This window comes from Nipponia nippon, unplaced genomic scaffold (assembly GCF_047370975.1).
Source record: "Nipponia nippon isolate SJK-2023a ecotype South Korea unplaced genomic scaffold, ASM4737097v1 scaffold_32, whole genome shotgun sequence".
Classification (NCBI taxonomy): Eukaryota; Metazoa; Chordata; class Aves; order Pelecaniformes; family Threskiornithidae; genus Nipponia; species Nipponia nippon.
This window is the reverse complement of record NW_028262350.1, coordinates 2,144,789-2,165,148: the sequence shown is the minus strand read 5'-3', so window position 1 is coordinate 2,165,148 and position 20,360 is coordinate 2,144,789. Positions and strand designations below refer to the sequence as shown.

General features: G+C 43.3%; 1 protein-coding gene across 7 annotated transcripts in view; it reads right to left on the bottom strand.

Annotated features, from left to right (window-relative positions):
- Window positions 1-229: 229 nt before the first annotated feature.
- Window positions 230-20,360, bottom strand: part of IKZF3 (IKAROS family zinc finger 3) — a 51,374-nt gene continuing 31,243 nt past the window's right edge. For 5 of the 7 annotated variants that reach the window (XM_087770306.1, XM_087770301.1, XM_087770305.1 and 2 more), the window contains exons 4-8: window positions 17,384-17,644; window positions 16,519-16,686; window positions 14,679-14,795; window positions 8,578-8,694; window positions 230-3,344 (exon numbers count right to left, since the gene is read on the bottom strand). In XM_087770306.1, the coding sequence (XP_087626432.1) occupies window positions 2,647-3,344; window positions 8,578-8,694; window positions 14,679-14,795; window positions 16,519-16,686; window positions 17,384-17,644 (1,361 nt within the window). In that variant the 3' untranslated portion in view covers window positions 230-2,646. The remainder of the gene's footprint in view (window positions 3,345-8,577; window positions 8,695-14,678; window positions 14,796-16,518; window positions 16,687-17,383; window positions 17,645-20,360) is intronic. The other 2 variants (XM_087770307.1, XM_087770308.1) reach the window with 2 other exon arrangements.

Genomic DNA, 20,360 nt, shown 5'->3' with positions numbered 1-20,360 from the left:
GCGCCACGGGATGGGGTCTGCTGCACCAGTGGGGTCCCCCGCTGTGGCACGCGCAGAGGGGGCCGATCCCGGCGCCGCACGGGGCCGGCGCGTTCCAGCTCCGGGACGCAGCCAAGGCAGGCGCCAGCCCCAGCTCAGGGAGTCGCCGGCACACGCTCGGCGAGCATCACACAGCAGATAAACGGTACTCATAAAAATATATATATATTTTAATAAATGACTGGGTTGAAATTCCACAACACGCGATTGTTCGACAGCAGAGCTGTAACGAGGTTACCGCTCGTCAGCTCCAGACAGCACAGGGAACTTCTTTTGGTTCAGCCTATCTTGAAATCGTGGCTCTGCCCGAGCGGTGGTGGGAAAACGGTGCCGTCTAGGCCAGCGACTGCGAAAACCTCCCTCCTTCCTTTCAAAAACCTGGCGGCATCGCTGACGCTGAGCTGCTCGGAGGCGCGGTGGTTGATTGCTCACCTTCTCTGGGAAGCAGGGGGAGGTGGCTGAAGCCCTGCCTGGCGGTAAGCGAAGAGTGGGAGAGTAATCTGAAGAGTGTTTTCAAGGATTCGGTAGCGGCGCGAGAAGGAAACCAGCGGTGCTGCGTGACACACATTCGGCAATCTGAGGAGCTTCCTGTGCAAATGACAAGTTACATTTTACTGCGCGTAATCTTATTCATTTCTGTTTGAACCGTGAGGAGCATTTTCATCAGCCGCGACGTGCGTGGCACTCGGTCGCTTCTCCCATGAAAATGCAGCAGGAGGGACGGAGCTATCGAACAGTTTGCACCGACTGGAGCAGGGAGTTGGCCGAAGCCTTCCCAAGTCCAGGCTGCCGCCCGGAAGGCGGTCCTCAGACGATCGGGTTAAGCCCTTGGTGGAACTGCAGCCTCGCTCGCAGAGGGATCGTTTGTCACGCCGTGACAACGGGTATTCCTCGGGGAAGAGCCAACATCCACCCGCTCGCTGTATGGGCCTCGTGATGGGGAACCGGTTACTGGAAAAGATCCTACACCTATTTTATAACTACGCACGTAACATCACACAAGGCAGCGAAAGAGCTCTCCTCACCCCCAACGACAAGCAGGATCTAGGATCTAGCGCTGCTACAGCACTCTAGATACTCAAGCACTCTGCAGACTAATTTACCCTTCTCCAGATGTACGCTTATTGGGAAAAAGGAATATAACTTTTTCTTTTTTGTACCTTAAAATTCAGAGAGGGAGAAAGTATTTGAGCCCAGGTCAGAGGAAGGAATGAAACTCAGTATTTCTTGACCCTCGGCACTCCACCTAGGCCTCTGTGCCCCAGCCTTCCCTCATGGAAACGGATGGATCGCCACGGGTATCGGCACGGCAACGTTGGAGAAGTAGAAAAGCAACGTAGCTACCAAACGGTACAATGGATGCAAAAAGTCCATCAGAACACACCTAACTCTACATTATACAAAAATGCTTTGCAAAGAATAAACATTCACTCAGCAAAACTGTTATCAAATTCATATCTTCAGCACAGTGACTAATAATACAGCTGCAGAGCAATGATTAGATTAAAAGAACTATTTTAAAAACCAGCTTCAAAGTAATGGTAAATACTCATTTTGCAAAACAGCACATTTCACTCCGAGGGATATCCCCACGTAAAACCAGACGGTGTGATTGAGCTGTCAGCTCCCACACGTTCGTGTATGCAGATTCTCACGGTGTCTGCTGCCAGGACAGGGTGACTCCCGCTCCGAGCCCAACGCCTTCCGCCGTCCGCAGGGACGTCGCGTGCCAGGTCCGGCCGCGGACCGGACGGCACGGCCGCGAGTCCTGCTCCTGCGGCTGAGCAGGAGCAAGGCGGGGGCACAACGCACGGCGCGGTTTCGTCCTCGTTCTTGGCACCCACCAGAAAGGAGGACTTTCCATCAATGAAAATCAGGATTTCCCCCAGACTGCATGGATGAGCCAACCGATGACCTCACTGGGTATCCCAAAAATGCATACTGTTAAAAAACCCCAACCCCAAAATAGGTCTCATTTCTTATTTTGCTATTACTGACTAAGACGCATGTGGGAGTGACTTTAAAGAAAGTGAACAGAGGGGTAAGAAAAATGAAAGTGTGGTGGGGCCACATGCTCTTTACGACTTCGGGGAAAACCTTTAAAGAGGAATTAATAATCCCTCCCAGGCGCGCGTTTTCCTTGTTTCGGTGATTAGCCATTTGAAGACCGTCGGGATTGCAACAGCTAGAAAAAGCTCCTCCTCTATACTTCTGCCTATACATCTGACCGAGCAGGGAAACTGGCAGCAGGGCATAAAAACCTTTTGCGCTGAGTTAAAGCATACATTATAAAAACAAATGCACGTTAAAAAATAAAAACATCTTAAATGGCTCTTAATTTTCACAAAAATAAAGTTCATATAAAAATCGGTCTCTGCTCCTGGTATTTTGTACAGTACCACTCACCACAGCAGCTAGGCACAGATGCTACAGAACACTGAATTATTGGTAAAAAACATTTAAAAAGGTATCGCCTCCCTGTGACACTCATTTAAAAACTGGCATAGAAAAATATTCAAGAAATTTCTTTATACTAATTAAAAAACAAACAAACAAGCCTCCCCTCCGATCTAAAACAAAGCCTTTGACCTTGGAAAACCAGTCCTTTCATTTGAGTACTACTCTGTGCTCTCCTCGTGCTATGTGGGAGGAAAATTCGTATCGGTCATGGCTTCTGTACCCGCAGACGTTGCACTCGAAGGGATCGCGGAAGCCGTGGCAGCCCATGTGGATGGTGAACATCACATAATCCAAAAAGAGGACGCGGCAGTGGTCGCACCGGTAGACGCCAATGGCTTCCCCTTCCTTGTTGATGACCTTAAAGGCATCGCGCGGGCATATGGCAGGCGGCTTGATTATGTCATACGGCCTCGGGAAATCCTTCAAGGACTGGAGGCCGTTGCGGGCCTGAGCGGGGATCATCTGGCTTTGATGAAAGGTGGGATTCTGCCGCTCCTCGTGGTTGCTGTCAGTGTCTGTGGAGTCTTGGCCGCTGTTGTTTGGGGAAAGGCCTCTGTCGGAAGACAGGCTTTTGTCCCTTAGGTGGCTCTTCTCCACATCCTGTGAGGTGCCGTTCGGCACGTCAGCACGGGTCAGCGGTATGGGGTACAGGCTGCTTATGACGGGGACCATTTCGGAGGTGGGAGCCGGCGGCGTCTGCACAAGAGGGCGCAAGGCTTCAGCCCCAAGGTAGGTGATGGCATTGTTTATGGCCTGGTCCATCATGCGTCCTTGCATTATGTCGCTTTCCTTTTCGTACATGAAACTGGAATTATAATTAACATCAAAACTATGTCGTTTCTCACCTGCAAGAGAGGAGAGGTATTAAATTACCTGGGTGGGTAACGAAGTATTTAAACTCCGTGATGCCTTTTCTAAATGGCAGTTGTCCCCGGAAAGTAGAGAGGCATGAAATGTTCTCTGCGGAAAGAGGCCGTTCATATACACAAGTAGCTTTTGGGTGGGAGGTTTTTGGGGGGTTTTGTTATTTGTATTTTAAAGTCCAGCCTTGGGAGCAAAAATTTAATAGAGGAGGTGGTGAGGATACTTATTGGACAAATCGTCACTAAATATTTTAAATTATTCTGGGATTTAAGGGGAAGAATATTAGCAAAGCTTCCATAGATTACCTTCTCTCACCTTTTTTCTAGATAAAGGTAAATAATCATTAATGAAAATACTTGTAAAAGAGCTAATGGATAATGAACCAAAATACTCCATTTTCGGTACCAAGACTGCAACCTTTCGTTCTTGACTTGTCCCCCGAGAAGCGCACCCCTCTCTAACAGAAAAAGCGAAGACAAGTGCCAGCTGAGATCTGATGCGCTTTTCGTTACTTTTACCCATCTGACAGAGTCTTCCTTTATACGTCCTTGGACACTGAAGTCAGTTTTCCTCACCGTCCTCTGACAACGACAGCTTCCTCTGCACCACGCCTGCCTTCTTGGAACTCTACACAGGCTTTCAGATAATCTGACACCGGCAGCTATGTACGTATGTATAGAAGAACACATTTAGGGTCACTTGATACGGGGCTAGTGAAAGAGGAGCGAAATGTATTCCTCCCTGGGTGCGCTAGGGCTTTGAAAGCTCTGAATTAGACAGAACGGGAGGAGAGCTAAGAGAGCGCGTACCTGAAATTCTGCTCGCACCTCTTCTAGCAAGGACTAAGGCAAGGGAGGGCGGGCTGGGCAGCGCTCTGCAACGGGTTTTCTCTATGTCAGGTGCAGGGAGGAAATAAAACTGCACCCCAAAAGGACTAAAGTCACTTTTTTTGGTGAATGTCTAGAAATAAGTAATTGAATTCTGTGGTTACCTAAAACATAAAATCGTTCATAGCTTTAAAAAAAAAAAAATGGACCAGACCAAATGTTTCATGTGTAAGTGACTTGCAAACATCAGATCCACTAATCTTTTAGTTACGGTAACTCGAGTAGTGCAGATGTTTATCAGTCACCTGTCAACACCATGACTCAATGTATATGAAACTCATTAGGTTTCACTGCAGAGGCAGAAAACCAGGAGCTCACGTTTCTCTTATAAAACACTCAAAAAGGTTAGTGAACCACAAGAGTGTAACTGCTTCCAACCCTCAACAAAACTTGTGATCCAACTTTACGCAGAAGGAAACAAAACGATCTAGCACATTTGTATGACTCATAAAAGCAGCTCCAGGCAAGTGAAAGAAGTGAACTAATTTGAAATTTAAAAAAAAAAAGGCAACAAAAGCAAAAATATACAGGACTCCCTATAAACGTGGGGTTAGGAGTCACTGTCATAAGACACAAAACCCACCACGTATGATCCCTGAGGCCGTCACAGTATTCTGTTATTCCACTGACCTGGTGGCTTTTTAAAATCCACACAACAGCCCATTCCGCCTGCCTTAAACTACCAGTTATATCAAATGAAATGCAAATACCCAAATGCTCTGCTGCCAGACATGAGCGTGTCATGTTGCCGTACGCTTTTAAAAGGCCAGGGCACATCAGAAGCGGACTCCTTATACGAGAGGGCAAGAAATCAGGCTGTAAACCCGACCGCGACGTTTCTCAGACGCTTTGGGAGGAAAAGGCATTACGTGAAGAAGAGCTTCTCTCTCGCTCTCCCTTTCCCCACTGTCTCAGTAGACACCCCAAGGCAAGCAGGCATCCGATTTCGATACCTCACCTATATTTAGGTAGGCTGAATCTGCACAGAAGTGCCACAGAAAGCGCTAATCATATACCCAGAACGTCAAGCGATGGCACCGTATCGCCATCGAGCAGATGGCGGGAGGCACTCTCGATCGCTTAATTTTGTTTCCCCTCAGTCAAGTACAGCAAACCTTTCCACGGAAAGAGCCGAAACCCCAGATCAGTGCTTCGCTCAAAAACGACAGCAATCCGTCAGGAGAAAGTTGGTATCAATGATTTAGAAAAAGGGAAAGGAGTACATGGGGAGGGGGGGATGAATGAGACGGACCATCCCCGAAGCAGCTGATGCTTTATCCCTGCAGCCAGCAGGACAATGTCGTGGATTATTCTGAGTTAAGCTGCTGTCTGCACCAGGGGAAGTGCCACAAAGTTACTGAAAAACACCACATTAAAAATTAAATCTACAGGTTCTCCAGTGCTCATTTACAAAGCAGCCGCTGGTGAGCGGAACATCTTTCCTCTTTTTTTCCTGTTTGTCTCAGTGCAATGCAAAAGCTTTCCCCTTCAAAATTCACACATGAGCCATAGCGTATGACACATACTCATGTGCTGCTCAGTGATGCTTCACTTGCTCTAAAACATACATAGATTTTTGCAGCCTGACGAGGTGTGGACACTGGAAACGGGGAGCGAACCGGCTTCCTGCCACCCTGCTAACCAAAGCAGGCGATTTCTCATTAGACTTTGCACGCTGGGGGATAATGGTGTTTGGTACTGCGTCAGAACTGCACTAGCACTTTTACCGCTATGAGAAATACATTTTTACTCCTGGTCTCAGGGAGAACTTTTTAAAAATGAAGAAATAGAAGTCTGTGGGTCAAGACACTCAGCTGGTGTAAACTGGCAGAAATGCATTGACTGCACTGGTTACTTCGATTTGTGTCAACCGGGGGTAGAGCCCCATGTGTGGTTTATACAGCAGCGAAGTACCACCAGCACGGGTATCTGTTCTGCTGGGCTATTTTTATTTGTTTGTTTGTTTTTTAAAGTATCTGTTCATTAATCAAACGAGGAAGTACAAAAAGCCAGGGTTTGTGGATTTCGTCCATATACCCGCAAAACAGAAATCCACAGCAAAATCGGAAATACAAAATCATAAACTTCCATTCAAATCCTCACTCCCTCATAACGGAAGGAAAAGCTGAGGACGAAATCTTTGCAGGAGAAGCCTTCGAAGGGGGGCCTAGCGCAGAGGTTACGAGTCAAGTATACGGTCTGCTGGTCTGTGTCCTTATCTGAGACTTACACTTCTGCACACGAGGTAGCTACTGAAGATGAAAACGTGAAAAAATAAAGCGGGCAAGACTCCCGGTGCTTGTATGAATCTCTGTAAAGCCCTCAAATAATAATAAAAGCTTTTTTTTTTTTTTTTTCTGATCAATAGACTTCGTTCACAGAAATGAGCCAAACAAAGATGCCTTGTTAGTATACATCTCTGTCCCTTCTTCCTGACAAAATGAAAAATCAGTTCCCCTTTCTGAGAACGCCGTTTCCCAAGAAATCACAAAGCTGTCCTGGCAGATTTGCACTCCTACACATACAGTTCAGAAGGTCACAAAAGTCAAATCAAGGTCGGCCAGACTGCTCTTGCAAACACACTTCCCAGGGATAAAAAGGACCGAGTGAGTAATTTTCTCATACATTACTTAACAAGAACATGCCAATCACATAGGTTCTAGAAAAACAGTAAGTTTCAGAAATGGGTTCTTTTGTTCTTTTAGGTGCGCTGCCCTGCGTCCTCCAACTTCTCCACAAAAGCCCTTGCATGCCGCAGTACCAGCTCGTGCCACCTGCAGACTGCGTTCCTGAGCACAATCACACCCCAAAAAGGGATCTATTCCACACGGTAACTAGGATGCTGGTAAAACACATCGGAGAAACAGTCACACTTCACTTTAAGCATATGCTGAGTGGTTGCGCCCTGCTGCAGATGTGTTTATTAAAATACATAAAGATTGAATTGGGAGCAATTGTAAAACAAGACAGGGTGAAGCTGATCTCAGTGCTGAAAAAAAAAAAGGAAGCTAAAGATTTTCAAAAACATTTGCATTAGTATTACTTTTTGAATCACAGCATGACATGTAAGGTCTAAGTCACACAGTCAACAGTTTCAATATTAAGTACCCCAAGGCCCTCAGATGGAGTGTGCTGGTGTTACTTCACTCCTGTATAAAAACGTGACCTTTTTAAAGCCATACTAAGATGTCTAAATAAAAGTCACCGGTTTTCACAGATGAAAGTCCAGTGCTACCCACCAAACCCAGTAAGAGCTACATTGCCTTCAAAAATTAAGTTGCTTCTCTCTATGTAGGGACTTAGCGGCATACCTTTCCCTAGGTTTGGACCTTAGCCCCAGACGTTCCAGACAGGTCCTCAGAGCATCCCTCTGCCAGGTGGGTCTGTCTGACAGCGGCGGATCCCTGCCTGCACGCTCAGCCCCACGCTTCTCCCCTCCCCAGTCACGCGTGTGAACACCAGCCACCACCCGGGCCCCTGTTCTGAAGGTAAAGTCTACATGAAGAAAAATAAGCACTCGGTACCTTATGTACCCATACAGGATATAACAAATAAGGCATTACTGGTACTAATACTCTATAACTGCTGACTAAGTCAGGTCTTTACTCAGGACACAGGAGTTGCATTTTATTTTCTTAAAAGGTAAGTTAATGAAGTAAGACTAGCCGAGAGGATCAGGCGCTCGCTGAAACACAGAACCTGCCAAACTAGTATTTAAGATCCCCAGCATGCAAAACTCTGATCATATAAAATTAAATGCAAAGAAAATGCTATGGAAACATTTTGTCGCTTAAGTTACCACAAGAAAGGATTTGATATTTTTTAATCGTATTCAAATTCAGCAGGATGACTAACAGAAATCCAATACTTTTCTGTCTTTAGGCCTCATTCCACACATGCATCCTACAAGTATCTTCAACTCCTGCTGACTAGAAAGAGCACTCGGCTCTTAACGGCATTAAGCCTTCCTGTTCTTTTCCTGTAAAGAACCTAGCAGAGAACATTTCAAATGCACAGGTACAGAAAACAACACATGGAAGCTCATAAAATATATTTATAAATTGCCTACACAAATAGACACAAAGCACAACAGTAGCTTCCATCCAGTTCAAGTATCTAACAATATACACTTTTTATTTTAATCACAACCCTACAACAAATCACTAAAAACACATCAGAATAATCAAAGTTACTTTATTTATATTCTTTTGTATTAGATTAATTATAAATTTGAGAAGAATATTTAAAATAAGCAGAGGCATTGTACTATAGGTTACCAACTTGCACATATTTAACTGTTGCACATGAAAAGGTTTTTTGTTCTTACCAATAAATTTCTGAGGCATTGAGCTTTTTCGCTTTGCCACGTTGCTTGCTAGCCTGTCCAGCACAAGGGCTCTTTCACTCCCCATCTCTGCCTTGATGTGCCTTGCCTCCACGCTTGCTAGTTTGGAAAATGTGAAAAGAAAAAAACAAAACAAAACAAAACAACAACACGTAGGTGAAAAGGAAAAAAAAAAAAAAAAAGAAAAAAGAAAAGGAAGAGATGAATGGTTTAATCTCCGGAGTTTGCCACACTAACTGGGAGGAAACAGTTTGGAGATCTGATGTAAACTTGTTTTGCTTTTTCTGTCGTTCTTGCTCTTTGCATCTTGGGCACCAGTTGCGGTCAGTGGAACCAAGCACAGAAACAGGCACTAACCTTGCAGTCCTGAGCTCGTGCAAGGAGAGCATAAACCAGACAAACCCAATACCTTCATTAGCAAGAGGAAGTGTAAAATAAACTGGCTGGAAGGGTTGGTTACAAAATGTAGATGGAGATATAACCTCTGTTAGCCTTTCTTTTTTATTCTGAGTAAGACTGTGTGACACCTGCAGACTGACATAGTGCTTCAAAACTTCAGTGTAAGACACCCAGTCCTCTTGCTACGCTTTTTTAGGTATCAGTCATGCCTAGATGCCTTCTTAACTAATCACTAAGAAACTTGCATGAAATATATCAATGTTCCACTAAAATCAAAATAATATAACCTTTCAATATTCACTTCTAACTCATTTTTTCCAGGTGTCATTATCACTTAATTTTTTTTCCTAAATGCTACAGCTAAAACTAATTAAGAATGTTTTCTCTCTAGCACACTGGTACGCTTTAGCATTAGGTGTTTTAAAGCTCATTACAACCTCCAGAATTTCTAATTTTAGGAAAAGGACATGTGCCCTGCGATCACTCCCTTGAGACCGGGCCCCAGACCGTTTTAAGGATCTCACCATTTTCCAGAGGTCTCCTTCAGCCGTGCTAACCAGTGCCCATCACTTCACGGAAATTACTGCTCGCTCTCACCTCATGGAGGCTGCACAGGCTTTCGAGCTGGATCAGCCAAGCTGAAGGACTGCCACCTCATATCACTACCGCCAGACTAATACTGAATATAACTGCTGCGGCTTCCCCCCAAAAAGCCTGCTCTCGCCTGAAGAACAAGTATCGGTAGTGGTACTTTTATATTAAAAAGTAGCACGAAGAGTTTCAGCTTGAGGGACCACTGTGGTGAAAACTAGACCCGTTTTAAGAGACTGCCCATGCCTTTAAGAGTTGGTATCTAAGTAGAGGGAAATGAAGACAAGGAAGGGTAATTTACCCTCCCAAGGTAATACAAAAGGTCAGATCTCACCGTGAAAGAACCCTGGCTGCCGTGTGATTGTACTATGGCACTAGCATACCTAAACACATGAAGCATAATCGACGTAAGAGAGAAGTAATGCCAGAGGAAAATGATACGAGCACTTTGGTATCACTTCAGTCCTGCTAAATGCAGTTTTATTAAGTATTGGACTTAAACTGCAGTTTGCTAAGTAGAGCAAGTGCTAAAAATGCAGTATCATCCTTCCATAGCTCAGTGTGCAGCACTTCCCTATAAATTTCAAAGCCAGTCACTCCTTACTTGTTTATTATTGCTGTTATTGATATCATATGAGTTTCAGTCAGCGCAAACCATGACTCACCAAACCTCAGCCAGAACTATTTGTTAATGTTTGTTCAGCATTTTGAAAATGTAAAGTGCTTCATAAGTACTCGATGCCACAAATACTAGCTATGAATATGACTCAGGATGGATGGAATAATAGGGCTCAGCTCAGCCCTGCCTTAGTCCTGTTTCATCAGGCTGTAACCCCATGATATACAGGATAACCAGACCCACAGAGGGCATGCCTACACAGTGCCTTAAAGGTAATAACATGCTGCTTTTCTAATCTGATTTTTATTCCCAATGACTCTAGTATGTTTAGAGACTTACATAAACATATTCATCAACTGGTAAAATGCACCTGCTTCCAGCATGAAACACCAAGATGCTAAATAACAGTTTGCATAAAGTGAGACAAAACATCAGATTAAGTTGAAACTATAAGGGAAGGTTAGGGGAACATAATCATCCCTTGGGATTTTGGCCAGAAGCTCTAGTTAACTCTTGAGAATAATGTTATGGGATTTTTAATTTCAGGACTTCTGTTGAACTCTCATGCTCCAAAAACTGGAATATGCTTTCCGAGCTCTTTATATGATCTTTAGCTAACTGCAGTTCAAGGTTTGAACTATCCCCAACCCAGAAAGCTTGTAATCTTGACAGGATCATTGCACAAGTCATTAATACTAGTAATTTAATTTTTAAAAACTCCAACAACCCACAACTACCCTCAACAAGATAATAATACAAACAGTGCTGTGTATTCAAAAATTTACATTGTAAAGAAAAAAAAAAAAAAAAAAGGAAAGAAAACACAATTCATCCATGTCGTAAAAGCGGCTCCCTGGTCCCTGCCATTTCTTCATTTTTCTTATTTTGTTCTTCTAGTTCCTCTTTTTCTCAGTCTTTAACTTCGTGAGTTGTATTCATGTTCTGTTAAAGCTTTAATTTCACATTTTCAGAATCTTTTTTCTCTGCCTTCTGAGAGAACTCAAAGAGTGAGGTTTCCGAGAGTCCTCTTAGCCAGCCCTAGAAACACCCTGGAAGCCACACGTAGCGTACCAGTGCCTACTTGTCTTGTCAGTGTTATTTATGTGCCACCAAGGGAACTTTATTAAATTAGTGTCAAGAGGGCAGACAAGCAGCTTCCTGCAGAGGTAACAATAGTCTTTACTCAGACGAGATTGCTGAAGAGACAGTAACTATTGACCTGCATAATATGTTCTGGGACATCGTAAACATCAATCTTCCAGCTTGATGTCTGTCTGCCATTTTATTTTAATGCTAAGGGTCTTTTCTTTTACATTAGGCTTTTCTACTCCTTGCTAACGGCCATCTTTTTCCTAAAGAAAAAAATAATCTCTATTTATGGGCCACAAAAGGTCTTTGACAACGTCTTCATAATACAGCCTCAGGGAAACACTCTGCTGCCGTTGAGACACAGGTGGCTACACTGCCTCTCTCCCACAACACTGCTCTCTCTACCCAAAAGCGAACTCAAAAAGATCTCACCCGCCTCTTTCTTCTGGGGTTCAACTGCATCGCCAGAAAACAACAAAAACTCTACAGATGCTGAAAGAAACTCTGCAGGCCACATCAATCACCCTCCTCCCTCTGGATCAGTGCTCTCCCATGTGCCTCTGGACTGACGTGGAAAGCCAAGCTCCTAAGCGGGGTATTTTACACAGCAGGAGGATGGGGCTTAGCCCCAGTGTCCCGACCACTTTTAAGCTTGGGTCACCATCTCCTGCTCACCCGACACTAGAGCCTGACTACGGCGTTCCCTGATCACCACCTGAGATGTCTCTGTGCTGCTTCTGAGTACTGTTGCCTACCTCAGCGGTGTGTGCTCTTCAGTTGTGATGTTTATAAAACACTCCCATAAGAAAATTTTCATAGAAACATGATTTATCCATGAGGAATGACTACTTGTGTTTTCTTGTACTCACTGGGTGACGAGCCAGCTCTCTAAAACAGTGCTGTCACCTAGCCATCGTGTCATTCTGTAGATGTACAGAGAGCGGATATTCTTCCATCCAGCCCAGAGCGCAAACGCACGATCATTTAACCTGTACCGAATTGTTTCCATAGTGTGGTTTCTGTCACACCGTAAACCTGAATATAATTTTTAGAACGTGCGGGCATCGTTAACAAAACCCTCAAGCACAAAGCAGAGCTCAAATTAGAGGCATTGCTTCCTGTAGCATCTCTATGTGGTCACTAAATAATGGAGAGTGGAACAGAGAGGTGGGTTATTGTGCAATGAGAACAACGTGACCAGAGATTGTTATCAGGGACTGAGCAATGCTCTAACAATACTGTTACATAAACCCTTTATTTCAGAAATATTTCCACACTGCTACGTTTGGAACATGCAAACCCCGTACTAAAAAGCAGCTAGGATGGTTACTATGGTCCTGATGCTTTTCAATATTTTCATTAATTATTGGATGATGGCACGTAGAGCATACTTGCGCTTAAAGATGGCCCCACATGAGAAGGTTGCAAGGGCTTCAGAAAAGTACCAAAATTCAAAGCGATGCAGAGAAGGAGGAAAATGGTCAGAAAGCAAAACCCAGTGTTCACTAAACACAAGCGCGCAATGCTACACTTCAGGGAAAAAACCAAATCAAATGCATTAAATGGCCTCCTGAGGTCCTTTCCAGCCTTCCCTCGCTCTGATTCTGTGATCTAACGTAGTGCTGATACTAGAGAATTGAATGGAAATGCCGCAGCAAGACTGGAGTTCCTGTTTTTCATAAAACTTACTACTCCACTGAAAACACTGCAATATTTTTTTATAGTGCAAAGGTCTTAAAGGCACACGGTACAGCCACATCGTGTCGTACTGGAAATTTACATTTCCTCTGTGACCAATTTAAGGCATGCTGTACTACTTCAGTAAGTACTACATAGCGGATTCTGGATAAGTGAAATGTTGCTATTCTGAAATGAATATAAGCCATGAGAACCATTTAAAAGCAGAAATCTATAGTAGGTATCATGTTTTCCATTTTCACGTGGTGGACATCTTGGAGCGATTGCCATCATGGGAGTATGTACTGTAACATAAAACCACAGTTACAATACGTATGGGTTCTCATGAAAAACCAAAACTTGCTGACATTCTGATAACCATTTACTTTTACTAATGCTCTAAAAACCACGTCATTTGCTGAAAAGAAGATAGTCCACGAAAAAACTATAAAAGCCTAACTTCGTTAAATCATTGTTTCTTTATGGCGGTTTTTGCGTGCGCATAAAGCCTGATACACCAACCTGCTCGCTCTGCTTGTACCCACGTGGTTACCATCACCTATCAACAGGTCTTCACCCTGGTTTTCAGGCCCGGCTTGTGATGATGCCTGCAGAATCTTTGCTTGACAATCATACCACTAAATAATTTTTTTTCATTAATTAATAAAGTGCCTTGGTAAACCTTGTCATCTCTCTAAGTATATTTTTACATTTTAGTTTTCTTCTCTGAAAACTCAGTTTAAGCTTTTCCTCGAAAAGAAAATTCTATTTGAAATTCACAATCAAAACAAGGAAACTGGAGTCCTTAAAGTTGTTGTTTGTTTGCTTGTTTGTTTAAGGCTGCATAGCAAAAGCATGGGAACCTGAATTCTGAAATTGTAGCCTCAGCTCTGCTACGGATTAGTCGTATAATCTTTTGGGAAGTCACAACCACTCCCTGACTCTGAATGGGAAAAGTAATTCGTTCCTGACTTACTGGTGTATTGTGGGACTTAAATCAGACAAATTCATTTTAGGATTTGAAATACTCAGGTGAAGCAGGCTCAAAGATTATGGCAGTTATTTTTCACCAAAGTATTTTCAGAACTGCAGCACTGAGACTGTGAAAAGAAGAAAAACTGCATTTTGATACATTTTGCCTTCAGCCTTTGTCAAAGACAGCTCTGTACTTGAAGAAGTCCCTTACCTCTCACTACCTCCTAAGCTGATCTATCAGTGATCTTCGGGACACCACCCCATTTCCGTGCCCTAGATCCATGCCACTAAAACTTCTGCAAATTCTACCCGATTCTGACCAACAGTTCTTATTCTAAAGAAAAGGAAGCATCAAACGGACTGAGACACATGAACAACTGCTGTCAACAACCATGGGCATCCACTCATCCAATAAAATAAGCCACATAATAGCATTAATGTAGGAATAATTTCACATACTGTGAGTGTCACCTACAGAAATGCTGCGTACAAGGTATTTTAGATGTTTTAGTCAAAATAACCGTGAAATAAAAAAGTGATTAAAATAAAAGCATTCTTTAACTAGTTGCCTGAGGGATGCATTAAACCAGCCCCTTTTATAAGATGTTACAGCCCCTTAGGTTACTGAAAATGATTGTAGTAAAAACTGTTCTCAGGCTGTGAATTAACAGCTTACCCGAATGCCCTTTTTTAAGCACCAAAAAACAAAACCACTGTAACGTGATAAACTCACCAGCCTCGCACATGCCAGCATTCTGCAAATAAGTACGGCACCGCTCCTTGTGCTCCTCTAACGAGCTCCTCTGCTTGTAGCTCCTTCCGCAAAACTCACATTTGTATGGCTTCTCCACTAGAAAAAGAAGAGTACAGTATAAAATAACCACAAGAGACTACTAAAACACTGTCTCCCTGACATTCAAGTATGTAGTTACTAATAGCAGATATTCAGCTCATGGAGAATGCTTTAAATTTCTGTTAAGTTTACGAGCACTGTAATCATCACAAAATTAGGGTTACGTAAGGGTGAAACCCACCGGACACGTAAGAGTTCCTCGTCATCCCCTAAGCTCAGCGCCAGAAAAGAATAGGACTTACAATCAAGACACTGTTCCCAGGAGCTCAGGTTCCTGGAGCCCTGCTCTAGCTGACAACTTTTCTTGGCCTAACTTCCCTAGGGAAGACCAACTGTACCGCTGCTAAGCCGGGACTGCAACTGTCCTAACTGCCTGACCTAGGTCCTGACGACACAGAATTTTTCAAGGATTTCACGAAACTGATGAAGTTCAACCAAACCAAAACCATATGTGAGGTTCATTTCATTTCCAAAGGCGTTTATTGCAAAGTGAATTATTGTTCCTAATTCATTTAAGCTAAAGCAAACCTGTTTGAAACTCAAGATATCCCCACCGCCTTTCCCAGTGCCTCATACACAAGGACTGGAAGCACTTCCTAAATTCTCTCATTACTGTTTTTTAACAGACACCCTCCAATGCACCCAGGCAAAATATCATCCCTGTACAGTGCAAATATAACTCGCCTTGCATTGTATACTGTGCAAAAAGACCATACTCCCTACTGCTAATGCAACTGTTCCCTTATTTACGTGATTCACTTGAAGAGATTTTCTTTATGCCATTCAATAAGCCAGCTCTTAAAAACTTCAGTCACAGTAACCACACGATGTGTTTGAAGCATGATGTTTTTAGCATTGTGCTGGTGGGGGATAGTCACCACCCAGTGGTTGGGTCTTGATTAAATCAGGATCTCATTTATCCATGTCAGATAATCTCATTTTTAACTTTGAGTCTTCGTGAGGTTGAACTTTTTTTTCTGTAAAGTGCAGTGCAGAGATAACATCTATCATTTAGAATAAATGTTTTCTTTCTAGGCCCCTGTATAACACAGGATATACACAAATCAAAGAGTAAGCACAACTTGTCTCTTGCAGATGTGGGGGAACTAAGATTAATCAATTTATTCCTGGCCCATTATTCAAGTCACCTCAGCTCTGTGCCTCCATTTCTCCCATCTGTAAAATGGATGGAACACCCTACCAGCCTTGAGAAAAACCACTGCCATTTGCTGAGCACGTTAAGACCTTCAGATGAAAGGCACTACACAACAGCGAGGTGTTAACTGGCAACAGAGTCATGCTGTCCTGGATTACGCTCCTAGAGCTGTCCTAACAGCTCAAGATAGGAACGGAAGTAAGTCCCGGCAAAGCACATCTTTGCGCTGCTCCTCAAATCCAGAGCTTGCTGGCATAGCTAGCTGCACTCATTTGAAAAAACCAAGGAGTTATTTTGTGCAAGCAGGTATCGAGGCTGGCCGTTTCTCACAGCACACGGCTGCGACAGCGGGTTTCCCTGTGCCCTCTTTCTGCACGAAGAGCGGAGCTGAGTCCCGAGATGGTTCCATCAGCACAGCAGGCAGAGTGAGTGGTCACTGCTCTTTGTCGACTCTTCAAAACTAGACCGGCTGAGCAAACTTTGCTGACTGACTGTTTATTTTCCACACCTAGTGTCCTAGTGACACACATCTAAAACACATGAAGTGTCTTTGAAGTCACTTACCAGAATGTGTCCTTAAGTGACCTGTTAGCGCATCCCTCCTTTGGCAGGCATAACTGCAAAGATGACATTTAAAAGGTTTTTCCCCTGTATGTAGTTTAATGTGGCGGAGGAGGTTACCCTTCTGAGTAAAGGAAGCTCCGCACTGATTACACTGGAATGGCCGTTCACCTTAAAATGACATACAAAAAAGGACATTTAATGGTTACGTGGGTATCATGCTATCCTCACACTCTTTCCTTTTTGGAAGAGGAAAGAATGAGGTACTGGATCAATTTCTTTCTATAGAAACACACACAGCCCTTCCGTTGACTTCAGTGGGAGTTACATGTAGCTCTGGTGTCAGAGCTTCTTTTTACATATGTACGACTATGGAAAACACTGTGCAGTTTTTCCATGGAAATAAGGGTTCTGGAGGAGGCTGATTCCAACAAGCTAGCAATTTTTAGAGAAAAAAAAAAAAAAAAAAAGTCTTATCTTACTGCAGGTCGAAACCTAAGATGCTCATTGGTTTGTTGCCAAAGTACAGCACAAAGAGAAATACATATACAGACTGGAAATGGCAGCACAAAACCAATCTAACTTGTGTTTTGTGTGTCCGAAATACTTAAATTACATAGTGCCTTTCATCCAAAATTCTTAAAATGCCTCACAAATATGCTTTCACTAACATTCAGTCCTGATAAGAAGAAAGGTGGGTAAAGTGAGGCACAGAAAAGTGAGTAACTTGCTAGAGATCACATGTGGCGTCAAGGACAGAACAAGGAAATCCCGATTTTGGTATCCTTTTTTGAAATAAGTAGTCTAGATTACGAATTATTATCCTTTCAGCATTCAGCTCTTACAAGAATAACATAGGGATATTTACCAGTGTGGCTACGCTTATGAACCATCAAGACATTGAGGCTAATGCAGGCTAATCCACAGATATCACAATTCATTTTTCCACTAGCTGGCCTGACGTTGTCATATGAACCAGAATGTCTTTCCAGTTTAATGCTTTCATATTCGTTATATTCTCTGGGATAGGTGTAAGGCATTTCAGATTCTTCTGGGTTTTCCATACGCTCTGAATTTAAAGCACTCTCCTCTCTTTCACTGTATTCACCTTTCACTTTAACCACATCATCTGCAGGCAAAACAAAGCACAAAAGTGAAAAAACGCTCATCTTAGGCACAACAAAGTATCTTAGGAAAAAAACTCACCACAAAGGACATAAAATTACATTATCAATCTCCCTAAAAGTTTTACTTAAATAGTCAAAGACGAAGAAACGCGGTTGAGACATGAATCTTCATGGGTCATGTACGCTTAATGATACTCACAGTGAGATAAACTTTAAAAATACTGACCTGCCTGTTAATTACCTTTGATGGATAATTTCCTCCTACAGATTATAAAAGTATAATACAATACAAACTCCTGCAATTACAGGGTACTATTCAGGATTCAAAAGAAGATACTTATGCCCACAACTCACAATTAGCCTACAGAAATTAGTGTCTCGGGCTGTTCCTGTGAGCTGGAAATACAGAAAGACACAAATTAAAAAGGATACTTAGAGCTTCCTGCGGAACCTCTGGTGCTTGAAACAAGCCTAAGAAACGTGTCTGACCCAGTGTAAGACTTCCAGTGCTCCATCGTATAGATTCTCATCAGTTAACCCTAATCAATAATCCTCATCTTCCCTTGCAAATTGCAGTTTTTATCCAAAGACCTCAAATGTGTGAGGAGCATCCGACAATCTTGATACCTGTACCATAAGGTTACTATGTGAGTAAAACTAGCAGAGGCAGGGTAAAGATTTCCTGATAAATAAACGTATCCCAGGAACGTTAAAAAATTTGTCTGAAGTCATATTGTATGTGGCAAAGAACCCAAAGACTGATGAAGATCGGCATCCATGGCCTTTGAGGAGGTTCCTGGACCTGTAGCCACATCCAGAGGAAACCAAAGACGTTGCCTTAAATGAATGCAATTTCATGACAAGAGGAGAATGTAACCAGTAGCTAATAATTTACTAACAATAATGCTCCCGTGTAAAAATATAAGCAAATTGGTCACACTATATAAACGGCTGATGATTCCCAACTTATACGCTGCTGAACTCCCCTTGCACTATTAACTCCAGCATTACCAGCACTCGCGTTAAAATCCTTACTAATTGACAGGACAGCTTTTTTCTGCCTAAAGCTGACTTTTCCACCTAGACAAGAGCTAGGCCATGGCTGAAACTTGAGTTATGCCTCAAGCTACCAAGTGAAAAAAAGCACTGAGAGGTAAAATACATAGTTTCCTGTTTGAAAGTATTGTTCTCATGGCCACCTGCTCCTCTCTCAAACTGAGGGTTAGACAGTTAAATATGGCACTTAATCACTTGTCCTTTCTCCAAAGTACAGAACATGGACTGCTGAATATGTATTAGCTCTGGTTCTGAGTAATAAACCACATCAAATGCAGAGAACAAACAATGGGTGACAGCGAAAATGAGGTGGCAACATAAAAGCAGCACTGAAAAATAAAGATCTGGCAACCAATGCTTTCATGAAATCAAAATTTTCAGCTATAATTTAGTGATAAAATCACTCCTCTATCCTAAATGTCTGCACTAAGCCCAGCCAATCCATCTTACTTTGGGCTGAAGTGAGGTGGAGGAAACAGGTGGGTGATAATTTCTTCATCCTATGCAAGAACCCACAGCGGTGTGGAAAACTCCGAGATTCCTCTTGGTGCTCTCCCTAGATGATGATAGCCACAGAAGGATGGCTTTCTTCCCCCCCATATTGTGTGTTTTTATCCCCATACCCTAGATGTTTTTGAGAGTTTGGTATCGGGACCGACTGCCCTGGTCCCAGAAGAGCTCACGCAGGTTTGGGTGTTTGCTCGGGGGTCACAGGGAGGTCTAGAGTCACCTACAAACGGGCCATTTTTCTCTGCACCTTCTTCAGTACCGGCTCTGCTTCACATCCCGGGGATTCCTGCTTCCACTGAAACAGCATTTCCTCTGCAGGTACCTTCTGCTGCCATCTTCATGTCTGAGGGTGCGAGGGCGATCCTGCGATCAAGACTCCTTCGAAATTAGTTTATGCACCCATTCCATCACTAAGGAAAAATTATTGCTAGTTGCTGAAAGCAGCTTTCAACAGAATCTCTCTTCCAAAAAAAAGGATTTTTGGCTGGTCAGTTGGTTGGGTTTTGTCCCTTTCAAAAGGAGGCAGTTCCAAAATAATTTGCTACATCCTGCACAGCATGGTAAAAGGAAGTACACATTGCAGCTGCACCTTGTTGGTACTTTCAGAAACAATTTCAATTCCTACTTTCTACTTAACGTCTCACCTTTCGTCTGCATCAAATGCAATTGCTTAGCAGTGGAGGACTAGTTGTAACCTCCAACTGAGAAGACTTCTCTGCCGTTTTCTACTGTTTCTCACCACAAGTTCATGGCTCACAGCTTTTTGCTCTTTTACAGAGTTATGCCAGTGTTCATGCAGCACAGCACAAATGCTGATTTGAGTTCCCCATGGCAAGCACTTGCTGACTGGCACAAACTGGGCGAGCCATCCTATGGTTCCACTGCGGAAAATAATTACCTCTGCATTTTCCACGTTGCATGCTGACTGCTTGCAATACTCGCGTTTTCTTACAGTAACAGAGAAGGATGCACCTGAGTTCTGATCAAGGCTTTTCCACCACTGCCTCCCCCCAACAAACAGCCAGTGATATCCCACCAAAGCTCGAGTGCTTTTCAGTTTGCATGCAGGCATCTGAAGAACCTCAACGGAAAATTTCACCTTCTGATGGCTGAGGAGAACAGAGAGCAGAAGCCACTAGGGAAGAGGCTCTT